This window comes from Epinephelus fuscoguttatus, linkage group LG11 (assembly GCF_011397635.1).
Source record: "Epinephelus fuscoguttatus linkage group LG11, E.fuscoguttatus.final_Chr_v1".
NCBI lineage: Eukaryota > Metazoa > Chordata > Actinopteri > Perciformes > Serranidae > Epinephelus > Epinephelus fuscoguttatus.
This window is the reverse complement of record NC_064762.1, coordinates 4,728,332-4,754,799: the sequence shown is the minus strand read 5'-3', so window position 1 is coordinate 4,754,799 and position 26,468 is coordinate 4,728,332. Positions and strand designations below refer to the sequence as shown.

At 41.9% G+C, this 26,468-nt stretch overlaps 1 protein-coding gene across 3 annotated transcripts in view; it reads left to right on the top strand.

The window, feature by feature from the left end:
• LOC125897182 (1-phosphatidylinositol 4,5-bisphosphate phosphodiesterase beta-1) overlaps nucleotides 1–26,468 on the top strand; it is a 188,707-nt gene that overhangs the window by 145,548 nt on the left and 16,691 nt on the right. For all 3 annotated transcript variants that reach the window (XR_007450391.1, XM_049590298.1, XM_049590300.1), the window contains exons 11-24: nucleotides 676–833; nucleotides 6,690–6,772; nucleotides 9,001–9,085; nucleotides 14,396–14,570; nucleotides 18,153–18,239; nucleotides 18,712–18,782; nucleotides 19,268–19,364; nucleotides 19,510–19,594; nucleotides 21,218–21,342; nucleotides 21,542–21,696; nucleotides 21,801–21,965; nucleotides 22,412–22,511; nucleotides 24,353–24,457; nucleotides 24,577–24,692. Coding sequence is in view for 2 of the 3 variants with exons in the window: in XM_049590298.1 (XP_049446255.1) it covers nucleotides 676–833; nucleotides 6,690–6,772; nucleotides 9,001–9,085; nucleotides 14,396–14,570; nucleotides 18,153–18,239; nucleotides 18,712–18,782; nucleotides 19,268–19,364; nucleotides 19,510–19,594; nucleotides 21,218–21,342; nucleotides 21,542–21,696; nucleotides 21,801–21,965; nucleotides 22,412–22,511; nucleotides 24,353–24,457; nucleotides 24,577–24,692 (1,607 nt within the window). In the remaining variant the exon portion in view is untranslated. The remainder of the gene's footprint in view (nucleotides 1–675; nucleotides 834–6,689; nucleotides 6,773–9,000; nucleotides 9,086–14,395; nucleotides 14,571–18,152; nucleotides 18,240–18,711; nucleotides 18,783–19,267; nucleotides 19,365–19,509; nucleotides 19,595–21,217; nucleotides 21,343–21,541; nucleotides 21,697–21,800; nucleotides 21,966–22,411; nucleotides 22,512–24,352; nucleotides 24,458–24,576; nucleotides 24,693–26,468) is intronic.

Genomic DNA, 26,468 nt, shown 5'->3' with positions numbered 1-26,468 from the left:
TTCTCTCCTCACGAACACAGTTCTTCTTTACGTATTTTCATAGTGACACATTAGGATGTTATAACAGCTAACAGAGAGGTGTGGGCTGGATTTTTGTCCTCGCACTGCTTATGTTTCACGACTTCATAATAGAAGATCCACGCGAGATAATTAGACCGACAGCAGCGTGTGCAGCTTATTCATTCACGCTGATGTATTTCCATTCTACTGATGCACGGGAAACCAAAGCAATGTTTTATGCAGTGTGCAACACATGACCTCATTTAGTAAAGAAAGTGTCTTCCTAATGGATTTAAACGAGGATGTCTATCAAAAGAAGAGAAAGAACGAGCGAGAGGGAAAATGAGAAAAGGAATGAAAAAATGGAGGGAGTGAATGATGCCAGCTGAAGTGAGAACACAGAGCTGCCTCTCACTTTGACACAGTTCCCACCATGTTGCAGGAAAGCACGCTGGTAATGTGAAAAGATAATTGCTTCGCTAATGGTGACAGGGTGATGAGATTTTCCTGCTTCAGATAACGACAGTTGTATTGTTTTTACTGCATGCTAGCAGCTCATGCGGTTAATGAGCTCTTGAGAGGTGGGAGGACATGCTACTGTAGACTTCCTGGTTCCTCTGGGGTCAATACAGCAGTTACCTGAAGTGTTGTGTTTGTGTGTGTTTGCTTTTGCAGCCGGCCAGCTCGCAGGGAACTCGTCAGTCGAGATGTACAAACAGGTTCTCCTGTCAGGGTGCCGCTGCATCGAACTGGACTGCTGGAAGGGTCGCACCACAGAAGAAGAGCCCGTCATCACTCACGGCTTCACCATGACAACTGAAATCTCCTTCAAGGTAACACAAGGAGAGCAGAGTGATAGCGATATGAGCGAGGGGTTGGGTGGGGGGAGCACGGGCTGAGGCACGTTTCTGTGAACATGCATTTTAATGTCTTTGTCTACAGATACAGAGAGGGGGATTCTGGGTAAACGGACCTTGCGGACAGATGATGTAATTCACAGTCTTTACACATGATCCACTTAATGCATTAAATACTGTTGAGTGTCGGGGGTTGGACCAACACTCGCATCCCTCTGTGTTTTAATTACTTTGTGTTTTCGATATTTTAGGGTTAAAATAGGTTTCATCTTTATTTGTAGTTAATTATATTTAATTAACATGATTCTTCCTCGTAGTGCAGACTTTAAAGATATACTATGCAGGATTGCCATTTACTACTGAATAAAAGCCAACCCCAAATTCACTTTCATTTGGCGTTGCACCTGTTATATTCATTTCTCTTTCAGCGCTGTGTCTCTTGGATGCCTGCTGCTTATGGCAAGCCGTTTTAACATTTAATAGCTAGACTGGATATTCATTACTGATATCTGCAACATAATTTTGCCTAGTCAAAACTCTAATTACAGATATCGGTAATTCAGTTTTGACTGGTAAGATTCAAACTACTTTTGCCATTCATGTGTATGGGGTTTGTCATTATAGATATCTCCAATGTAGTTGCGGATATCTGCAGTTCTTATTGCGGATATTTGCAACTGAACTGGAGATATCTGTAATTCCAGTTTGAGATATCTACAATATAATTTTGACTAGTCATAATTCAAGTTCAAGATATCTTTAATTATCATCAATTGAAGATATCTACATGATCCTTTCTAGATATCTTGAATTAAGTTTCAGCTAGTCAAAATGACGTTGCAGATATCCGCAACTACATTGGAGATATCTATAATGACAAACCCCATACACATGAATGGCAAAAATAGTTTGAATGTTACTAGTCAAAACTGAATTACAGATATCTGTAACTGTAGTTTTGACTAGTCAGAATGACATCATAGATATCTTCAATTAAAATGCATACTAGTCACAATGACATTACGACTAGTCAAAATAATGTTGTTGATATCTATAATGGTAATTCCGGATAGTCAAACTTAGCGATTAAATGTTAAAAATGGCTTGCCATAGCTGCTGGCGGTCTGGCACCTGGTTGCTACCTTTTTTTTAAACCCTCACCTTAGGTCTGTCTGTGTACACGCCCATAAACGTTCTGAAAACCAAAAATAAGAAGAAGATAGAGGCAGAGGGCAGAGTCTCTGCATAAAGATACACCGCCACACACTTGGGTCATAATTGATGATTGAGATTGATGATTGGGATTACTTCTGTATGAGTCTATACATTGTTTTTGTTTTTGTTTTTAATGAAAATCCTGCATAGTATAACTTAAAAGTCCCCTTGAAATGGATGTTAGAGAGTCTTTATCTTCATATTTCCCAGTAAAACAGAATATTTTTGTGGTGTACAGTTACAAGAGAGATTTTTGGAATTGAAATTGAAGATTTTGTCCACACACGTGCTCCTATCTCTCTCCATATTGCTCTGTTAGCAAGTCACTACAGCCCACAAGTGGTGAAGTGCGGTTTTATTTGAGGCGGTATGGTTAGCTAGTCGCCCAATGTCGAATTTGACTTAATGAACTTTTGTAAATGCCCATGAATGCAGGATGAGTCCTTTGAGAGGGCAGGGGTTTCAATGCAAAAATCCTCTGATGCTGATTTTTTAACGCATATTTGGCATGTAGGAAGAGACAAATGATCAATTAACACATGGACACAGGATTAAATCTGACAAAATGTCTTTTTGTTGTTCAAGTGTGTTCTCTGCCATCTGTGTGAACATGTGCATCTTCAAACACATGCACCCCTGCACCAAAATACAGACTGTTTCAGACTAAAAAAATCAAAGTAAAGCAAACTGAAAGAGAAATATCCAGTAGCTTAGATGCATATCCTGTTATTGTCATCGTCATACTGTGGATGGTTGGTTTGGTCTGCAACATCATGCAACCTGCCACTTTAAATCAATGTGACGAGACGGTGTATCATCTCTTTGGCAACAACTCTGTATTTTCATTATAACTCACAACTTTCCAGGTACAAGTAACAACTGAGTACTTTTTTGCGGGTGACATACGCACATACATCCAGCAGCAGCAGCAGCAGCAACTCACCAATACCCTGTGAGGATGGAGACCAACATACAACAGCCGCGGGAAAGTAAATGAGACGGGCTCGGCAGTGACGGAGGGCTGTTAGAGATTGCCGCAGCAAGCGAACACACCGCCTGCTGACAGATTGTCACTGAAATGACCAGCTGACTTCGCTACAAGCTGATTAGCTGTTGAAACAGGGAATGTGCCGTACATTGTAAACTTAACGAGCTGAGTCGCAGGTGGCACCAGCAGCCAGCGTATGTCGAGATGAGACAGACCAGTTTACATGCTGCAACTTTTCCCTGTAACGTTCTCAAAGGGTCGAAAAATCTTTGATCTGAACTGAGCTTAAGATTTCAGTCCTGGTTGATTTGACGACACAGCAGGTGCAGTTAAATACAGTACTACAGCAAACACTTACTGAGCAGCTACTTTGTCTGCAATACAATGGAGGAACAAGTGATGTGTCTGTTTGCAGAGCAGCCAAACAAACTCGCATTGTTTTTATAAAGACGTCTGTCAATAATAATTACAACCTGTGGAGATCATGTCAGCACTAACTGCAGTCACAAACACATTGCATTTTGTGTCACTGCTTCACAAAAAACCCACCCTGTGTTTTGAAGAGCTTTAACATGAAGCAGTTGCAGTAGGGAATGTTGTTTGCAGTAGCAGTAACCTAATACAGCTCTGACACAATGTAAAGGGAGCCAGCAGTAGACAGTGTGTCTGTTATCAATGAGATAACATGGCGCTGGATTACATGCATGCATCATTTTCAAGCGAATGGCCATTGCGGAAAAAATGCTCACCATCAACAGTATCAGAAATCGGGTTTGATTTCATGAAACTCTTCAGGACCTAAATATATACTGTAGACAGACAGGCAGGCACGTGCAGTCAGACACAGAAGAGAAAAGTAAGCATGGAGGAGAGCAGAGCTGAATAACAAGTGGGATAAACAAAAGTGGGGCATGTATTCAGCAGATGGCAGATCGTAAAGGACGGGGACGCACTGAACAGCCCTAAACTGAAGAGCTGAGGGGCGCTTATTGAAGTCTCAGAAGATAAAAAGACAAAGAGGAAGATACGCTTTGATCGGAGGAGGAGGGTGTGAAAATCTAAGGGCAGAGTAGGTGTCAGGAGAAAAAGAAAGAGGGAGGTGGGTGGATTGATTGATAGAGGAAATTTAGTTCTAATGAGAGTAACAAAAGAAGTAGAACAAGCTTAATGGAATTACGCTGAGAGTGAAATGCAAAAAAGAGAAGAGTTTTGAGAGACGGAGGACAGAGGAGAGCTACAGATGGAGAGGGTTGAGTTACAGACAAAGATTTTTATTGGAGGAGAATGGAACAAATGGAAATGAAGGCATTAACTGAACTGACACTATTGTTAACGATGGTGTAATTGACTTAGACAATCACTGGCTTAGAAACCCGATATCAGATGTTGAACTGTCTTCACTGGAGTCGGGCGGCATCGCCACTTCGCGGCTCAGCACCCATTTCCGTAAGCATATCCGTGCTGAAATTTGCGGGACATGAATGACTGAGCACACAGCAATTTGCGATATACTTAACAGGATTTCCTTTCGTATTATCAAACAGAAAGAGCAGCATCATGTTGACATTCTGCACACACATGCATTTGATACACACTGCCGCATAACTCCTCCGGCATCAGTATCCTCAATACACCACGCAGCCAGATAACATGTTGCATTTGGAGTAAGGCGGAGTGTAATTTAGTTTTTGTACTACTATCTTATCAGTCTTGCTCTCTCCTACAGTTACTGATGTCAACACACTTGGGCATATTCTCTGGGGGAGGCTCTCAGGCATTCGAGGAAATGTAGGAAATCATATCACAGTAAATAGATATAACTCTGGCTGGTATGTGAGCTCAAGAGTGTTTCAGTATGTTTTATATTCTAGTGACTCCGTAGCATATTGTTACAGAAACTAACAGTGTCAGGGCCCTGTTTAAACCCAAGGTGTAAACTGCGTAGAGCAGCGACATGTAGGGCTTCTGCTAGGTAAACGTTTCACAATCTGGGTGTTAAGAAAAGCAGGATTTATACTTGTGTGTCAGCTCGATGCAGAGCCTACGCCGTAGCCTACACACATGGCCTACTGTACGCTGTTGTGAGCATTTACACGTGTGCAGTGGTGTGTCTGTGTCACACTGCTGTTACACCTCCAAAATATTAGTTGGCGGTGGGGTTTCTGCTAAGTGCTGTGAAGTTTAGTTGAGTCAAAACACACATTAAATGTGGCTTAATAGAGACAGTTTCAAATACAAATACAACACGCTAATGTTTTTAGCACAAGCCTAATGCATTTTACATTGTATAAATTAGCCTAGTGGCTAGCGAACTTTTCCTCTGCTCATATGAAGCCAGGGACAACAGCAATATTTAACAAAGGTAATGTTACAAAATTCAGCTCCATTAAATCTCAGAAGGCTCACTGACAAAACAAATGTCTTGTACTGAACACGTTTCCAAACAAATATAACATGCTAACGTTATTAGCACAAGCCTATTGCATTTTACACTGGCTTAGGGTATGGTGAAGGCTCTATGTCGACACAGAGCCTGCGCCATAGGTACGGTGTCAATTTGACGCATAAGTATAAATCCTGCTTAAGCATAGGGACAAGGGGAGATTTCCTCTGCTCATACGAAGCCAGGATAAATCACACACAAGACTTAAAATGCTGGAGGCTTTATTGTGTTCACAATTTATTGTTTCTTATCTGTGAAATTAAAGTAAATAAAAGCGTTGTTTCCACTGAGGGAAATGGTTTCAGCTCACAGAAACAGACAGTAGGTCTGTGATGCGTACTTTCATTTCTGGGGAGGTGCATGTCAGGAAAAGCGTTGATTTGACGCGTAAGTATAAATCCCGCTTAAGGCACAAGGGGCAAAGGGGTTGTATTTAATCCCTTAATTAATCATAGGTGTGTTTTGGGTATAACATGAATTCAACAAATCAGTGTCATCTCCTATTCCCTTCCTATTTCCCTCACATGGCGGATTCAGCATATTTGAGAAGCAAGCAGTATTCTGCGCAGAAAGAGCAGCAAAGTCACTGCAGCAAATATCGTTGGACCTTTAAGCAGCAAAACTAACAACTGGAGTTATAAACTTGACAGAGGAAACAGAATTAAACTTCTGGCTTCTGAAATAATCAATGATGTTATGCTGCTCCTTGTGTGTAAATGCACACAGCATCTCTTCTTAATGGGGAGTTGGACAGCAGCTCTGCTCTGCTCTCTGCTACGTTCACATTTTAGAGAAGGTAATTAATATTTTCCTCATTAATGATGTATTATTTTACCCACTCACAGCTCATCTGCACATCCCTGTGTGTCTAACAAGAAAAGTGTATGCATATTGTGAACCTGTAGGTGCATCTTACTATCTTGCAGCCTTTGAATAGCAGGGATTATTGTTACTCTGGCTTTAGACCAGGTTTTTGTTGGTCAATTATGCAGTCGCCTTCTGCTGCCTCAAAATAGTAACACGCCAACAACACTCCTGACCGCACCTCATTTTAAAACCTGCTTTGTGCTGTTGTTTTTAATGTGTATTTCATTACTCAAATAACAACAAAGTTCTGCCGTATGTGTACCTGTATTCAGCTTAATTTATTTTATCAATTATTTTTCCTCTCTATTTGTGTTTTTAGGAGGTGATCGAGGCCATAGCAGAGTGTGCCTTCAAGACCTCGCCCTTCCCCATCATCCTGTCTTTTGAGAACCACGTGGACTCGTAAGTCAACAGATTGTGTGAAGTCAGGCGTGCAAAGTCTACAGAATGAGTGCTGACTGTATTGATCAGCACAGTCCGTCACTGGATGGTTTAACATCAGTAGGCCCAATCAGCCCTTCTGTGTGTATCAGCTGTTTAGCTATCAACTCAGCTTTTAAGAGAAAGATGTCATTGTTTTGTTTTTTTAAAGATATTTTTTGGGCATTTTTAAGCCTTTAATTGATAGGACAGACAAGTGTGAAAGGGGGAGAGAGAGAGGGAGTGACATGCAGCAAAGGGCCACAGGCTGGATTTGAACCCGGGCCGCTGCGGCAACAGCCTAGTACATGGGGCGCCTGCTTTACCACCAAGCCACCAATGCCCCAGATGTCATTGGTTGTTTTGTCTTTTAACGGCTCTGAGGGGCTTCTTAGGAGCAACATCTAGGCCTTTAACGATAATGACGTTATCGACCTATCGTATGATAAATGGGCGAATGACTTAGATCATTTTGCTGACCTTGATATTGTCCGTTGTGCTTACATGGATGTTTGTTCACATAAGACTGTCACCAACATTTCAGCCAACGTGATGCCCAAATAATCAGGTTTCCCGGAGCATGATAAGACTTAGACGCAGTGATTCTCCCATTTTTTCCTCTCCACCCCTGGCTTCTTGCACGAGTCCGAAGAAAACTAAAACAACACTTCAAATACAGTATAGCACAGTGTAGCTTACAGGTGGCCTGAAGAGGCACAGCCCTGATAGTCATTAGAATGCCAACCACTGGAAGTCCATCGTTTGTAGTTTTAAACTCCAACAACTTCAGCCTCCACTCCGTAAATCCACCAGCAAGCTGCTCACCTCCCAGGCCGTCGATCCCCGGGAGCCAACAGCAGCACACTGGCAGGAATATGGAGGTAATTGTGATGTTCCCAGGGGTTGCTAAGTGTGGCTTTTAGTCGCAAGTGAACTTCACCACAAACACTGGCTGCTGAAACAGGTGAAGTGCATTACATTCTAAGTTTATTTACTTTATTAATCCCCTGAGGGGAAATTCAATGTTCTAGTTTGACCAGCTGAGTTGCAGGTGACATCATCAGTCGCCTGTAGTCTAGCTCAGACCGGCCACTTCACGCCGTTCTAAAACGGTTTCATCTCATCGTGATTCTTTGGTCTGAACTGGGCTTTAGATTTAGGGGAGTTAATGGAATCCATTGGTGAGCTTTACAGATTGTGACTAGCTGAAACTTGTCCCAGGTAGAATTTCTTCACCGTTCACTGTTCAGGAGGTTTTTACCGTGAGCTGAATTATCTGCAGAGGTCCCTTCTTCTTCAGTACAAACAGACCAGGTGATTTAAACCGGAAAAAACACCGATAAAGCAGTTTCATGAAAAAATATCTCTAACTACTTTGGCTGATGTGAAAGCATGAAAATGTGAATGGCCCTATCTTGATCCAGTGTTTAGTTTCTGTAGACAAGGACTCACTCCCTATGTAAATATAAATGGCTAATTTTAAGGTAACAAAAACTCAACAGTTCTTATTTCATATATAAATTTGTAAGTATAAACTACTATTTGAAAAATGTGTCAAATATTTTTTTAAATTTGTATTCCAATGTCTGAATATTCTCCAGAATTTAAAGTGCATTGCTTTTTGAAAGGGTGTACGTGCATTATTATATTATACACTCACTGGCCACTTTATTAGCTACACCTGTTCAACTGCTTGTTATCGCAAATAGCTAATCAGCCAATCACATGGCAGCGACTCAGTGCCTTTAGGCATGTAGGCATGGTCAAGGTGACCTGCTGAAGTTCAAACTGAGCATCAGAATGGGGAAGAAAGGTGATTTAAGTGACTTTGAACGTGGCGTGGTTGTTGGTGCCAGACGGGCTGGTGTGAGTTTTTCAGAAACTGCTGATCTACTGGGATTTTCACACAAACATCTCTAGGGTTTACAGAGGATGGTCTGAAATAGCAGTTGCAACCCAGTAATAGCAAGGTGTACCTAATAAAATAGCCTGTGGGTGTATGCGATTATATAGTCGTCATATTAGTGGCATAAATTGGTGTCAAAATGACAATGATAATGTTTATTTTCAGTCATTTCTGGGACAATATATCGTCCAACAACAGCAGTTACTGTGACAGGCCTTGTAACATATGTATTCAGTGTATGTGTGTATTTAGCAGATAAACCATGATAATGTGTGTTTGTGTTTGTGTGTGTGATGACTTCCAGACCGAAGCAGCAGGCTAAGATGGCTGAATACTGCCGGTCAATATTTGGAGACGCATTACTGACAGACCCTCTGGAGAAATATCCTGTGAGTACATAAGATGTTCAAACACACACACACATGTGCATGTGCTCACACATACATTCACAGTTGCCTAGTCTCCCTGTTGCTCCCTCTCTTTCTAACACACACAGATGCATACGCCACGGCCAGCGGCGAGAGATTCAGCACAGATTATTACACAGATGAGTGCGCCAAAGAAATGTCCTTGAACACTGCTGGCCAGCTCGCTGCCCATACAGATATACATTCGGGAGTCAAAAAGCCACAAGTTCCCGGACACTGACATATATATTAATTCATTTGTTCACACACACAGACACACACACTAATATTTGTCTGTGTCCTCTCCCCCTCTCCATCTGTCTCAAAAGCAGCACCATATCGACATGTCCTCTAGCACCTGGCAAAATGTGTTGTTGCTGTCTTTCCTCTTTCTGTCACTCCTGGCACGCTCCTAAATGGCCTCCTAGACTTTATCTCTCTGTCTCTCTCCGCTGTTTCATTCTCATTTTCAATCACAGACACACACACACACACACATACCTGTGGCTATTTACGTGCCATGGAAGCCAACTTTTAATGATTCCTCCCGCAGTCGTTTTATTCCCCTGCATCACCTCTCCGTTATCACGGGGGAGACTGCAAATGACAGCCGTGTAAGATTAAATGGAAGTGTTTTACGCTGTAATCTAAACGTGGCTTTTCTTGGCAGCCCTTTATCTGTCTCTCCTCTGTTGCCATGGCTACCAGTCAAAAGCTTGCTTTGTCTCTTTGTGGCCAAACTCTCTTAACCCCCCCCCCTCCCTCCGACAGGCGTCTTTGTGTGTAATGACGCAGGCACTTACGTGAGGGAAATGTTAGACACTTGTCGCACAAACTCTTACGTGCACACTCAGACTCCTCTCACAGTGTCGGGGGGGGGGATCACATGGGAACATATACATGCAATCCTGCACACACATGTGATATCCACCAGGGATGTCTTCTTGTCCCCGCTGATATAACACTGTAGAGCAGCTTAAGTTCCCAGCTGCCTTCTGACTGGATTTGACATTGAAGTATTATCAGGGGGAAGCCTTTCGAATGGAGTGGCTGAGGGAAGGAGAAGGAGAGAGATATGAGGAGACAGACACCAAGGGAGAAGTTAGAGAGAGAGGGAGGGAGACAGAAAGAGAAAGTGCCGTTGAGGAATCAGATTTCTACCACTGAGCATGTAATAACTGGGAAAGGTGAGTGCAATGACAACCACTCCCCTCTGGCATGGAGACAGCCACGTATACAGCGTATCAAATGGGATATCAGCTCCGTTAGTCCATAGGGGCAGGGGCAGATGGGGTAATATAGCTAGATTGGTTTTGGTTTAGCCTAAGGTGAGAATAAAGGGGATTACAGTTTTCTGAGAAATTCAAGCTCCTCTTGTATCTCCACTCCACATAAAGTGTCGTCGGTGGTGAATAGGAGAGACTGGTGACAGTGTTTGTTTGTTTCAATTAAACTGAGAACAGTCTGCTCTTTCCCAAAAAAAATTAGCTGAAATTACTTAAAAATTGGATTCACCATGAACATGCTTTCTTGTTTGTTATATGGCTCTCATCGCCGCATTCATTATGCTGATGAAGCCTGCGTTGCCAGAACGGTTTCATTATAACTGCTGAAAAAATATGTTGAGAAATAAAGCTGTTTTTCTTGTAGTTTGTTCAGTTTTGTCGAGGCTTAGTGCCTTAGCTGCGGACGGTACCAGAGTTGGCATGGCGAAATGCACTTGCACTCAGAAAGCAGGCAGGATTGAGAATCATGTGGGCAGAGGAGCAAGTATAAGATGTTGGAGCTAAGGTAGCCAGCAGGAAAACAACAACTTTAAAGAAATTTAAGATGATACACCTTTAATTCAAGGCTACATTACTACATCACACTCCTTGCTTGCAGTTACACAACAACAGGCAATACTTCCACATGGAAAGGTTTATTCCTCCTTTTCTAAAATCGGCCTCATAATGGAAATTTAAATGACCTGATAATCTGCCGAAGATGGCCAGAGACAGTCAGATGTTGCACAAACACCTGAAACACATTGAATTTGAAAGGAAGTATTCATATCTGTAACTTAAAGTAAGTAAAAGTGACAATACCTCAGTGTTAAATTACTTGTTGACAAGTCAAAGTCCTGAATTGAAAAACTGAGCATAGCATTCAGGCGGGACACAATGTCAAGCTCAACTCACACTTCCTCTACAAGCTGCTATGCAAACCTCCTCCACCCCAGCTCCTCCTTTTCAAGCTGTGTCTGACTTATCAATGTCATTTCTGTTGTCATTGATGCTGCTCTGTTCTGTTCCTGGGGGGTCTTTGCTTCTGCTCTCCCTGCCTTAAAGTCCATTCTCACTGAGGGCGAATATCCGCGTGGATTATTCTCGCAGAAAAATATAAAAGTTGATTTCATGGGTTCTTATGGAAGTTTGCACACCAGGGCAGAACTTTCGTGCGGTGAAAAAAGTTTCCGCCCAGACTTTGACCCCCGTGGAATTCGCCGGCGGAACTACACAGCTGGGCCAATAAAATTGTTTGTTTATAGTCACGCAGACGGGGAGAGTCCGAAATCCAGTCAGGCTTGACAGTGTGGGAGAAAGGTTGATAATTTCACAGCACCCCATCCTTTGATAAAAGACAGGATGATTTTATGAACAATGAATTAAAGGACAACGTCTGGCAGTCCATTGTCCAGCTTGGTGGCTGCGGTGAGAGTGGTAAGTGCTAAAGAAAGTTGATGTTGACGCTTGTTAAACGTTAGCTTGCTAGCTCGCTGCCTCTGCTGCTGCTGCTGCTACTCTCATCCATGTTCATCTGCACCCGTTCACGTAGCCTGGACTTGGAACACAACAACGCGAAATTCCGCACCACGTCCGTACCACACCTGTGTGTATGGTTTGAGTCCGCATTTCCATATCGCGGCAGTGAAAATGAACATTTAGGCTTTACATCTAGGCACATGGAAGGGCAGGGAGGTTTGCTCTCTCTGCCTCAAGCTTTCCTTGTTTGTACGTGGAAGGGCAGAGATGTGCTCTCCCTGCCTTAGGCTTTCCATGTAGGTGCATGGAAGGGCAGGGAGGTTTGCTCTCTCTGCCTCAATCTTTCCTTGTTTGCACATGGAAGGGCAGAGACGTGTGCTCTCTCTGACGTAAGGCTTTCCACGTTGGCACGTGGAAGAGGCTTTCTGCGTAGGCCAGAGGAAAGGCAGAGAGGCCCCAGAACAGAAACATATTGCCAAATATAACACTGCAAATGGAAATAAAGTTTTCTTTTACTGACTGACTGAACTGTACTTTAGTAAAGGTAAAAAAAAAGTAAAAGTACTAATTTTGTAGAAAATGACACCTTTGAGTGTTATGTTAACATTGGTATTTTTTCATCTACATAGCAATAGCAGGTAAACTTCCTGATTACCTCTGTACCTGCTTCTGTCTCAGCTCTGGCAGTTACCAGCTACGCTCCTCCACGTGGTTGCTTTTTAATGTTTCAGGTCGATTAACATGGTATAAAAAGCGACAGTGTGTACAAATAGTGTTGGGGTTGACAGTAATATACATTTTAACTGTTCCTAAGAAATATAACACATAACCAACAAGATTTCAGGTGATACTATTACATTTAAAATATCACGTAACGTGTTACCACCCAAAAGCTGTTTTCATTTTCCTTCATCCACACTGATCCACTTCCACTAGTGTGCCACCAGAAAAAATACTGCCTGAAGGTTGTTGTGTCATATTACAGACTACATTACAGAAGGGTGCTGCCGGTGATCACATATCTGGGTCATGCTGCTCTGTGCGTTATCATGTTCAATGTGTTTTCATTCATACGCCTGAAATCTAATAGGTAATGCAGTATATTATTTCAGTACGGCTGAAACTGTCTGTTACACTCTGACATTTTTAATACACTTTTACACTTTTAATTACCGACTTTCCGACCTTTATCTGACTTCTTTTCTTCTAAAATTACGAGTTTAATCTTGTAATATTTCGACTTTATTCTGTTAGATTTATGATTTTATTCTCGAAATCCAAGATTTTTTTTCCTTTAACATGGCCCTAATCCTCCTTCGCTGTTATTGGCTGGGGGGCTACACACCCAGGAACATCCCAAACAATGCATAATAAGAAGAAAATCAAACATTACATCTGCAGATAAATACACCACCACACATTTCTAGGGGTCATAGAATCAAACGCAAATGTTTATTTTACTTTTTTCCCTGCCTCTATTGATGCCCTCATTTTACTTCACTCTACAAGTAAGCAAAAATCATGTTAAGTGATATTGAGGGGAAGAGCCTACAGTAATTGAAATATCCAGGTAAATTGTAGATTAATCAAACAGGTTCAGTGCTGTGAATCTGAGTGCGGTCAAGATTATGTGTCACTTCCAGTGTTGTGCCACTTCCATTTAAGTGGAACTGTTTGAGTGAAGCCAAGGCAAACAGAACGCCTAATCTTTGTTAAATCACTTCCCAACAACAACAGTAGAAAGGTGCAGATGGATGTGTGTGGCAGCTGGGAAACTGGGCCATTGGATGGAAAATCTTGGCTCCAGTTTGGTGTATGAATCACTGCTCCAGTGCTCTTTAAACTAAGTAAAAGTAGGAAACCTTTTAAGTTTGGTTATGTTTATAGCTGATAAGTTGTAAACTCTGTGTGTTGTGAGTGTATTCAACATCACTGCTGACTTCCTCCATAATGCATTATTAATATCCCTAAACACTCTCATCCAAAAGCAGTGTACCCCATAAATAAATCAGAGATCTTCCTACTTCCAGCCAGCTCCCACGAGAGGGCGAATATTTGTGTTTAACGCTCAGTTTCCCCCCAGGAAGCTGATTTTTAGTGTTGAAAGTGTAAACTTTTGAGCTGGTACATCAACAGAGTTTGTAATGCTCAGTGCCGATCCTCACGGTCACTAACAAGCTCTGCTCAGCAGAATCTTCCAGGGTGAAGTTTGAGCAGGGTGAGATTTTTCTCTTTAAAAAACTGCCATGATTTACATTTTGAATGACTCACTCCAGTAAACAGCTTCAGTATTTTCCTCCTGTAATTACCTAATTTGTCTCCAAACTGTAAAATATGGCCGTAATGGAGCAATCTTTAGCAGTATGGGAACATTTTGGGACTCGGCAATATTTCTTTTTAGGATTTTCCTTGTTTAAACTCTCTTTCAAGCCACAGAGTATTGCTTTACTCTGCAGAAATGTTTCTCATGAACTTATGCTTTCATCTTTCTTTTTCTAGACGACCTTATTATGATTATTTTGACCTCTCTGTGTTCATCGCTTTCCAGCTGGAGTCCGGTGTGCCGCTGCCGAGCCCGATGGAGCTGATGGGCAAGATCCTGGTGAAGAACAAGAAGAAGCACCACAAGACAGACGGGAGCACCAAGAAGAAACTGTCGGAGCAGGTTTCCAACACCTACAGCGATTCTTCCAGTGTGTGTGAGCCCTCCTCGCCCAGTGCAGGTACAGCACGCACAGTCACACCCCACAAACAGAGCCACCATGTCACACTGGAGCTGCTGAGTTATGATGTTTCAGATGTAAAATGTAGCCTGACCATCTGGGTCCATCTGTAATATGGACCAGCACCCCTCTGCTGTCCAGAAACTGAATCACTGGAGCGAAACAGAGCTATTGTTTATCATTCATCATTTTCATGGCCCTCTCCATCAGCTGAAGGTATTATTGGCTGTTGCATACACTCCCTGTCAGATGTACACACTGTTAGTCACTGGGGCGTCTTAAACACGGGGCAGTCGTGGCTTTCAGTGTGTCGTGTGTGTGCATGCTGCTGTGTGTACTTAACTGTCTGCTGAACTTTATATGTCTCACTTTATGGGTTTTTATATTTTCACAGCTGCTATTTGATTTTAGTTTTTCCTAATCCTTCATATCTGTATAGGAGTTGGCTACACCTCTTTGTGTCCTTTATATCTGTGTGTATGCATGCTTCATTCTTGTATTTTATACTCCCCAGTATTTATTCATGTTTGTAAATTACGGATATCACTCAGTTGTAAGTTGTAATAGATTTTGCAATCAATTATCTGTAGTTTTCTTTGGTAGCTGAGCAGTGAGCTTCATTCTTACAGTAACACACACACACTGCCCCCTGGTGTACAAAGATAAGTAGCACAAGTGGTTGACTTTTAGTCATGAACAGACAGGAACCCATATGTTAAGTTTTAGAGTTGGGGCACAGTGACACCTGTGGCTCTTCAGACAGACAAAACAAACAAACAAAAAAATATTCTACAAGACATGCGGCTGAAATTTCTGTATGATCAATGGACTGAACCTAAAGCCTAGAACACATTACACGATTTTCACCCTGATTTTGCGTCGCGGAGACTATCGTAATCTTTTGAGTGTTCATGCCTGGCGACATGTGTTTCGGTCAGCGGGAGTCTCGCCAACTGCGTGATGACCTGTGTGTGCGCACCACAAGATTTCTCCACGAGCCCTCGCCGACAGAGCCCCAGATAACGTGGTGATGTCACCAAACTACGTTTTTTAACTTGGAGCCTGGGTCCAAACACAACTCGCTCCCCGTGATCCTGTGGACGCCACCATTGTTTTTGTTGCTAGCCAGTTTGTCAGTGTTGCCAGGTCTTGGGAGAGAAACAAACAACCAGGGCTATGGAAACAAGCCCAAAAGAAGCGACTATCATGCGTTTAAATAACAAGCAAGCCGACATAAGCATCTCCACTGAAGAAACAAGCCCAAAGTCGCAGCTAATAAGCAGACCTGGCAAGTCTCAACCCTGCAGCTTGTCCTCCTCACATTTCTCCCGTCCTCCCGCGTGCTGACGTGGGAAATATCCCGCCTCTCATTGGCTGATGCTCTTTCTCAGTCATGTCACACTTCTCCAGTTTTCTAGCATGCCAGATATCCAGTCCCAGTCTCAGACGAGGGGGCGACTTGCTCGTAGGCTTGTTCACACATGAGGACTCGTTGTGGCACACTATCTGCCGACTCACCTCCGACCCAAGGTGGCTCTCAAGATCCTCTGCAATGTCAAAATCTCAGTGAAAATCGTGTGATGTCAACTAGGCTTAAGATGTGTTGATAGAGAACAGATTGATGATGTGAGATAATCCAGTAGTAAAGACAAAACAAAAAAATATGAGATAAAAGTTAAATCAGAAAAGTGCCTCTTCCGTCTTAGCTTTAGCTGACGTTAAGTTGAGCGCACAGTGACTGCCGATCCATCCTGAGAGCGATTTGAGAGGCATTTTTGACATCCATTACTCATGCATCTCATAGAACAGATATGTCTTCATTTTATTTAATGTATCAATCCACACTGATTCCATGAGACACGTCTCTCTCATCATTTTTAACACCTCAAGTCAATTTTTTCGATTTTCTTTATTTAAATTTTTCCAAGAATTAAGTTTACAAACCGTAACATTACATAACAAGTCTGGTCCGGGAAAAAAAGTGAATAAAAAAGAGACACAATAATGTGAGGTTAAGTAATTTTCTGTGTATCAATCCGATTCATATCCACCATCTTCTTTATGTTGTTTAAGCGAGTCAGGGATATGTCCAAGCAGATATAAAAGTGCTGACACCTGTTGACCTGTTGCTGTACTCAAGTCAATTTTTGTTGTTTAGTGAAGTGTAAATCTGCACAGACAGCTGTTTACATCACACATATTCAGCTGTATGTGTGTTTTGAACCTATTTAAGCTGTAGTTGTTAACTTTTATAAAGATAGAAGAAGAAGAAGAAGAAGAAGAAGAAGAAGAAGAAGAAAGATATACTTTATCAATCCCCAAGGGGAAATTCATGGTGGGGGGCATCGATAGCTTAGTGGATAGAGCAGGCGTCCCATGTACAAGGCTGTTGCCACGGCGGCCCGGGTTCGATTCCAGTCACTGCTTATTAACTGCAGTCAAACTGTCAAACTAGGCAGTGCGCTGATCAGATAAGAATCAAGATTCTGTTACTGCGTTGCCTATTTCTCACCTCAAATGTTTGCAGAGACATGTTTTAGTGACTGTTCAGCTGTGAAATGAGAACGTTGATGACTTAGTGGTCATGATGGGAACAGGCATGCAAAAATAAAACATTGCCCACCTGCTGGAGCAAAACGTTCTTATTTTAGAGTCATTTAAATATGTTTCTGGAAACATTTTAAGTGAGAAATAGGCAAATCAGTAACAGAATCTTGATTTGTATTTGCCTAGTTCGACAGTCTGACCACAGTTCATGAGCAGTGACTGACATGATTGAGACTCTAGCAAATTCTAAGCACTACGAAGAGGAGGAACAAACTGTAGCTTTAACCCTGTCTACTGTGATTGATTGATCAAGGCTCCCAGTCTACGCTTACTTTGATACAGATAGATTTCCCTCACTTGCTACAGTGGGTGGGTAAATAAAATCAATGAGTCAGTATATAAGAACACTGCTGATTTCTTCCCATGGAGCTGACACGAAAACCTCTTTGGTTCAATAGATTCCTGCTGTCAGTCAGCGTGGTGACGGCAGGTTAGCCAGCTGCTGTCCACGCGGCTCCCCGGGAGCTGCTGCTGACAGACGGCTGAGACGTTTACGGAAGACAGATTCAGTCAGTGTGGACTGGATGACAAGACGCTCAACACTCACGTCTCGCTTCCAGTGAGGATTCTCAGGAACATTTGAAGGCGACCTAGATGAGTGTATCATCAGTCTGATGAGCTCCTCTCTTCTCACATGTGAATTGTGGCAGTTTGGTTGTAGAAGGACAGTTTTTAAAGAGATTTTAGTGAGTGAAAGTGAAAGAAATGGCATTTTTGAAAAGTGAGGAGGACGTACCCTTGGATCAGTGTGGCTCTTTCTGTTTGTTCATCAAAGCAGCTCATAGCTTTTTAATGTCATGTCTAATGTTACCTGGTTATGAAGCACTTTGTGAAAAGGTGTTATCCAATTAATATTACCATTTGTTACAGAATACAGAGTTCAGCAACACTTCAGATTATTCTCTACTGCATTTTTACTCAAGTTTGACCTTGTACTGTTGTGGTAGTTTGTTGCTGATGATTTTCCTCACACAGGTTCGACCAAAGAAGAGATGGCAGATTCCTCACAGCCTTCAGAGGGTGCCGAGCTCAGCCTGAGGCCGCACGGCAGAAAATCTATCGGTGAGTCATGCGTAGTACACAACCTCAGATTCTGCAGGAAAGCTTCAGCCGACATCCTCACAGGCGGGCTGCACACACTATAGGTCAGTTCAACCATTACGCCGCTCAAATTAATTTCCTCAGTCAGTGTGACCTCAGATTCAGCGGGAAAATCTTCAGTAGATCTCTCATTATGTGGGTGCAGAGGATGGGTCAGCTCGACCAAAACAATATTAAAATTAATTTCCTCAGCCGCCGCGAGCTCGGTGGGTTGGGACCTGTCAGCGTGAGGCTTATTTGTGCCTCAGCTGTGGATGTAATGGAGGCAACTGATCCCAGATAGAGACTAGTTAAATGGCTATCAGCTTTCTGACCAGCCTGTCCAACGTTCTGCATAAAATATGTGGAGATGTTAATTGAATTTACACACATTTAGCCTTGGTTCATTTAGCTTTATTTATGGTGTTTATCCGTGACTATGTTTGTGACTCAGGTGAGGTGGAGGCAGAGAGTGAGGATGAAGACGACGACGACGACGACTGTAAAAAAGGCTCGATGGATGAGGTGTGTATCTCACATTAAATTCAAATACTAGCAATAATAATGCAGCTCTACAGGGTGCTATTTGCATGTCATGTGCTGATGCTGCCCTCTAGTGTGTGCATATGATAATGCATTTTATTTCTTCTGATGTCTTGCCAAAGTCCTGAATAAAAGAGTTTATGGGATTATTTTGCCATGAAACATCCTTCTCATTGTTTTCAAGGATTAAAACGGACCCTTTGTTGCAGGTATACTATGCAGGGTTTTCCTAAAACACAATGTAAAGACAAAAGTAATCCCTCTTAATCATCACTTATGACTCAGTAGAAGTGTGTGGTGGTATTTATCTGCAGAGGCTCTGCACTGAAAAAATGCAATTATAGCAAACAAGACTTTAACTTTCACTGGCGATATTATTGTCAAACAGCAGCTGACACTTCCTGCATAGTATACCTTTAAAGCATTGTGCTGTATTACATCAGATATTTGTGTGTTGTTATGTGCAGGGTACGGCAGGCAGTGAGGCCTTTGCCACAGAGGAAATGTCCAACCTGGTCATCTACATCCAGCCAGTCAAGTTTAACAGCTTCGAGGCTTCCAAAAGTATGTGACACATAGCTGAAAACAGCTTTATGATATTGGAATAAAACCTTTTAAATATAAATGACAGCTCCACACATGAGCTCTGTAGAAATCACAATCTCAGTCTGAGTCACTGTGATCAACATATCACTATATCTGCCCACAGAGATCAACCGCAGTTACCAGATGTCGTCCTTCGTAGAGACCAAAGCTTTGGAGCAACTGACCAAATCTCCTGTAGAGTTTGTGGAGTATCCTTCTCAGTTTGACTGTTCCACTTAATATTTCTCACAATGTTTGAATCTAATTTGCATTCTGTTCGTCGAGTCATGCCTGCAGAGCACACACTGCATTACATCTAATTATATTCCTTACTGCTCTTCATCATTTCATTCATGTGGCATCATCTTGTCAAAAAGAAGTAATAATGACATCATAATGGTTTACATAGTGTGATTTGAAGCTAGTAATTCTAGTTTTAATGTCGTGATACAAGTAAAAGTTGTAACAAGTATGGCCCGTACGGTCCGGAGTTACGTCCCACTAAAAGATTCAGGGCTGGTACACAGTCCTGTGAAAAGGGGCCAGCAGCTGCCTGACTAATCAAGTCTGATTAAGTTGAAAAGATATTCAAAGGTTTAAACTCCTTGGATCAATAACTCATTAATGAAATGTTGTCAAAACACAATTGATGCCTCTTTCCAACCGAAGTAAGTTCCTTTTGAGACAGATAAAAAACGTTGCTCTACGTGCAGCCGGCTGTAAGACGAGTGTGTAGGGTTTGTCTGCAGAGTGCAACAGTGAAAAGTGATGCTAAACTATTCAATAACTTCACTCATGTGAAGTGCAGTGTCCCCAAAATTCACACATCAGTGGTTTCCTGTTGGTTATACTTCAACACTTGGCTTTGGAAAAAGGCTTTTGTGGAATTTTGGTGAATGTTTATTGGTAAAAATATTCAATAACTTCACTCTTATACAGTGTAGCATCCCCAAAATCACTTCACACATTAATGGTCTCCTGTTGGTTACACTACAACAATTAGTTGTTTTTTTGTTTTTTTTAAAATGTGCTTATGCATATCTTCGGGGAATTTTCACTGTAAAAAATATTCAATAAATTCATTTTTAAACAGTGTTATGTCCCCAGATATTCAATAGATTCAATTTTAAACAGTGTTATGTCCCCAGATATTCAATAGATTCAATTTTAAACAGTGTTGTGTCCCCAGATATTCAATAGATTCACTTTTAAACAATGTTATGTCCCCTAATATTCAATAGATTCACTTTTAAACAGTGTATTATCTCCAAATATCAATAAGTTGCTCTTAGATAATCCTTTTTTTATGTGGCAGAAGATTTGTAAAACTGTTCAACTGTTGTCAGTCGATTTAAGTGAATTTTTTTTTTCTACTTTTATATTATTATATTATATTTTAATATTGAAATTTTTTTCAACTAGCTTGACGACATGGCCAAATGCAAGTATGATGCTGAATGTTTTAAATTGTGGACCTTGAATTAATGACAAAAGACAAATCTGGACCCTGTGGCTGGACCAGTTGGGAGCCACTGATTTAAATAAATAATTTGCTACACATCACGTGCGGCAAAAAGTGTTTCTCATTTCTGTCTGCACCATACAGGCGTTAAAAAATTGAATGCATGTGTTCAGGGATGCACAAAGCTGGGGTCAGGAGGAGAAGGATCTGCATTAATGAAGGCTGGGGTAGTCGTACCAGCAAGAACTTCAATCTTCTTTCAGTCCTGAGTAGCACTGAGTAGTTGAAGAAGTAACTGGTCATAGTAGAAGTAGTAACAGTACCAGTTGTGGTTTCTGATGCAGCATTGTCCTTAACCAGCTCTGCTCAGATACAACAAACTGCAGCTGAGCAGGATCTACCCTAAAGGCACCAGAGTGGATTCATCCAACTACAACCCTCAGCTCTTCTGGAACGCCGGCTGTCAGCTGGTGGCTCTCAACTTCCAAACAATTGGTGAGGACGGGTAGAAAAGACATTTATATTACGTTCTTTGAATTACGTAGATCCTTTATTCCTTCACACTTTTACATTTATTTTTAAACGCCTAAAAAATACAACAAATAATAATAAAGTATGCATTTCAAAGTTTGTTTTATTTCAGTGTAGTTGACTCGCCTAAATAAACTTCTGTTACACTCTTCTCTCTCCACAGATTTGTCCATGCAGTTGAACCTGGGCATGTACGAGTACAACGGGAAATGTGGCTTCAGACTCAAACCGGAGTTTATGAGGCGGCCGGACAAACACTTTGACCCTTTCACTGAGAGCACAGTGGATGGGATAGTCGCAAACACTCTGTCTGTAAAGGTGTGTGTGTGTGTTTGGGTGTTTTATTTGTGTCTGTGAAGCTCTCTCTGTCTCTCTGATCCTTCTTTCTCTGTCTTGCTTTCTTTCCCACTCCGTCCTTCCAGATCATCTCAGGCCAGTTTCTGTCAGATAAGAAAGTAGGCACGTACGTTGAGATCGACATGTTCGGCTTACCAGTGGACACCAAGAGGAAAGCATTCAAGACCAAGACATCTCAAGGCAACGCTATCAACCCAGTCTGGGAAGAGGAGGCCATTGTCTTCAAGAAGGTCAGACTGTGGTTTTGTGCATATACAAAGTGGTAACATTTTCACTTGAAGCTTAACATAAATATAGGTTTAATCAACTTTATTGGCCGTGTGTGTTGACACAAAGAAGGAATTGTTCTTCAGTTCTCAGTTGCTGCAGGGTATCTTTACACAGTGCGGAGAACAAATTTACATGCAAATTCAAATTCAGACACACATTTACAGCCTGAAATCAAAGCTGACACTGTTTCAGTAATACTAATAGTAATACAAAACCAATTTCTGAAAATGCACAGGCATATATAAGAGCATACGTTCATATACACACAAGGTAAGAGCTACAAAGTTTGAGCAATGGACTCACATTGAATATAAATAGAAATTATTTCCTTCAAAGATTGTAGCAAAGCAGGAACACAGTGGTGTCATCTTAATGTGAAACTGAGTGCACTTTATACTTTCCTTAGGTTGTTCTGCCCACACTGGCTTCAATAAGGATAGCCGTGTTTGAAGAAGGAGGGAAGTTCATCGGCCACCGAATCATTCCAGTGTCAGCCATCCGTCCAGGTGACAAAGTTTTGTTTTAACACAGTGCTTGTTGTCCACATTATTTTAAACATAAGTTGAATTTGATGATTAAAGGAATGCTTCAGTCAGTTACTCACCGCCTGTTACCATCTTGTCATGAAGAAGACTGTTTTTCTCACATGCCTCCATGGTGACAGAGGAATCCAAAATCCTAGAGAGGAAAAAAAAATTTGAATAATTAAAGTCACAGTGATGAACTACATCAAAATATCCTTTTACAAACTCTCACACATCTCGTGCAGTTTAATCCAAGTCTCTTTTATCCAGTGGTATGCTCAGTACTTCCCGAACAGTCCTTTGAACTAAAAGCGAAACTCAGTGCTCTCTTCAAAGCCAGACTCCATTGATAAAAACAGTAATTTTGCTTCACTGAACACAGGAGCTGCTGGTCTACCACTGCCTCAATCCGAAGTTTGTTTGTCTTTTTGTATGACTTGGTGTTTTAAAGGGTTCGTTAAGATTCACCAAAGTCACACAATAACACAAACAAACTAACTAATGAAGGCAGCAGTAGACCAGCAGCTCCTGTGTTCAGAGAGGTAAAATTACTGTTTTTGTCAATGGAGTCTAGCTTTGATTAAAGCATAGGAAAGTTTTACTTTTCGTTCAGTTCCCAAAAGTCCAGAAAGGGCTTTCTTTTTGGGAAGCACTGAGCACACGACTGGATAAATGAGACTTTGATTATACTGAGTTGTGTGACTTTGTAAACAGATGTTTTGATATAGTTTTACTTTTGTTAAATGCGGACCTCTGTGACTTAAATTCATCGAGAGTTTTCTCCCTCTTTTTTGGATTCTTCGTTCACTGGAAGCATCTGAGAAAAACAAAGTTTTCTTCTTTAAAGCTGCAGTAGGTAGAAAGCCTGAAAACAGTGGATTTTTGAGTCTCATCTGAGTTAGGTTTCATTCGTCTCCGCCCTGAGCCCCTCCTACCAGACGAGCACGCGAGTATTTTATCCTACTTGATTCTACTTCTTCCTCTCTGGGAGCCTCGACTCTCCCTCACTGCACAGCAGCCCTCCCCATCCCTCCCTCGCGGCCCCGCACATTCTCCCGAGTCTCAGCTCTCGCTCTTTGCGGAGAGCCCTCGGCTCCGCTCCCACGGCTGACCCTTGCGCCCTCCGGTCGGGCCCGGCCCCACCTCACCCTTCCCCTCCCTCCGGGGCTCCAGGGAACTGAGTTCTGTCTTCCTTTTTTTTGGGTTTAGCCGTGTAGGCAGTTGTAGCCATTGCTGGAATAGCTATTTTACCTGGTGCACTGTTCGCCATTGCCGCTTCTGCTGGCGGCACGGGAACGCGCATATGCAGTAGAACAGCCAATAGGAACGCATTGGTCTGAGCTGACTTTTGATTGGTTGATGCACATCAGTACGATACGATACTGATTCTTTAGAAGCTGAGCACAGAGCCATGGTGAGGTGCAGAAACCTATTGTTTGTCTCAGACCACTTGATTTACATTATGCTTAGAAGATATTATAACATTTTTACTCAATTATACCAAAACAATGTTGCCTACTGAAGCTTTAATTCAACGTAGCACGGCATGAGTAACTGATGTACAAATGTGGTTTGGTGGGTGAAGTGATCCTTTAATTTTACAGTTCTTAGACATGCTGAGAATACAGGAAATATGAAAAAGAAACGTAAAATACACCATCAGAGCCCATGAATACATAATAGAAAACAGGGCAGAGACAATACAAAAACATGTTATAAGCCGTGGGTCTTCACTGAAATGTGTTGAAATGTGTGGTGCACTATTCCTGATGTAAGCTGAATTCTTTTTTCTTCACTGACTGACCCTCAATCTGACTCTGCAGGCTATCGCTACATCAGTCTAAGGAACGAGAAGAACCAGTCCCTGACTCTGCCTGCTCTGTTTGTGTATGTAGAAGTAAAGGACTATGTCCCAGACACATTTGCAGGTGAGTCAGAGTTATATACCAAACCAAAAGTAAAGTGTGTTTCATCCAGAAAACACTGCAGGTCCAGAGTCGTGATCAGTGTTACCAAATAGCTGCTCTGTTTCCCTGCTGCTCCTCAGACGTCATCGAAGCCTTGTCCAATCCCATCCGCTATGTCAACCTGATGGAGCAGAGAGCCAATCAGCTGGCTGCTCTCACTTTGGAGGAGGGAGGAGAGGAGGAGGGCGACAAAGAGGTGAGTGTGTGCGCTCTTCTCTCCATCCCACGTGTGTGTATGTGTGTGCTCAAAATCGTGTATGTGTGGAAAGCTTTGGTCCACTGATCAGTTGCTGATTGAGATTAGCGCTCCCTCAGCCAGCTGGCTACTCGCCATATTGTCAGGAACTAACTGGTTTAGAAATTTAAAACAGATGGTAGGCAGGAAAAGAGGATGCAGACAGAGTGGAGTTCCCTTTCTGTGGCGAAACCATATTAAGATTCAATTTGTAAAGAAGCATCGTGAGGAGTATTTTAATATCACAGACTTTAAAACCTACAACCATCCACCAGCTCCACTGCTCTGCAGTGAAAGGATGGATTATGACCACAGCTTGTTTCCAGCACAGATCCCCACAGATATTATCAACAGACTTTTGTTTGGTCCATTTTTCCTTCCCATTGCTTCATGATAAACTGCACTGCAGCCACAGCTGTAGCAGGGCTGTTGCTGCATTTCATCAAGCGTCTTCCAGCTTCCACCTGCAGGCTCTGATTCTAGGATTCCTCTGAGGGGAGGTCTGTTACGTGACTTCATGTAGTTTGATGCTTTGAGGTGCTAGATGCTTGAGGACAAGCTTAGATCCAGAATGTCAAAAATCAGCATGATCTTTTACAAATCTGTTTACAAAGAGTGGATGTGCTGTAGTTTGAGGTTGACAAACCAAATCATTTGAATATTCCATGAATGACAGCACAACAGAAATAAAAATAACAATTCCCAAGACCAGGGGCCTGTATCACGAAGCAGGATTAATGTCTTAGCGAGGTAACTTCAGGGTTAACCCTGGGTTTTCGGTCTCACGAAGCCAGTTCAGTTCTTATCGGGGTAGATCACCATGGTAACTTACTCTGAACGGCTATCCTGCTCCGGAGCAGGGTAAGTTCAGGGTTGAATCTGATCCTATAAAAAGCACCACCCACTGGCCAATCAGCTGTTCGGAAAAAATGACTCAGCTGACAGAAATGCAGCCCAGTCATGACGGGAAGTTTAATTCATTTGATTGATTTTGATTTGAAAGTTTATTTTGAACATTAAAAAAGAAAAGAAAGCAACAACAACAGACAATGAAAAGATTGTTCAAAAAGGAGTGGAAAGAAGTCGAAATGTCATAAGAAAGAAAACTGATCATTTGCGGACACTTAATAGCACCATTAATTAGTGGCAACATTTTGTTTTGTTGGAGGAAATGATCCCTGTTAAAGATAATGGGCCTAACTGACAGCTTTGCTGCTGGAAATGTGGAAAGTAGCCTATCATGTCTACACTTCATGGTGTTTGAGGGATTTTCCTTTTTGTTTTTTAAAGAGGGACACTAGGTATATTTCTGCACAGCTGTTAATTTCTAACACAGCTCAATATCAGGATGATTTTATTCAGACTATCAGTTTGGTGTTGATATGATTTAATTGTGGCGTCAGCTTTAAGCTTTATTGTAGCATATATAATGTTATGACAAAGAAGACCAGTTTATCAGACGCAATGATGTTAGACGATAATTGTAATACACGCAATTCATCTGCGCAGCATTGATTTCATGGGATTCAAGGGTGTGATCAGTGTCAGATGTACAGGTACAGGTACTGTAGCTACTTGAACCAGTGATGAGTCATTTAACCTACACATAATTTTATTTGCTGCCTTGTGTTGTCTTGATTTTTCCCTCTCTCCTCCTCTATTTCTTCTTTCCTCACCCGTTTTTTTTTTCCTTCTCTATTATGTGATTTCATTGATGTTTTGACAGGGGAATTTCTT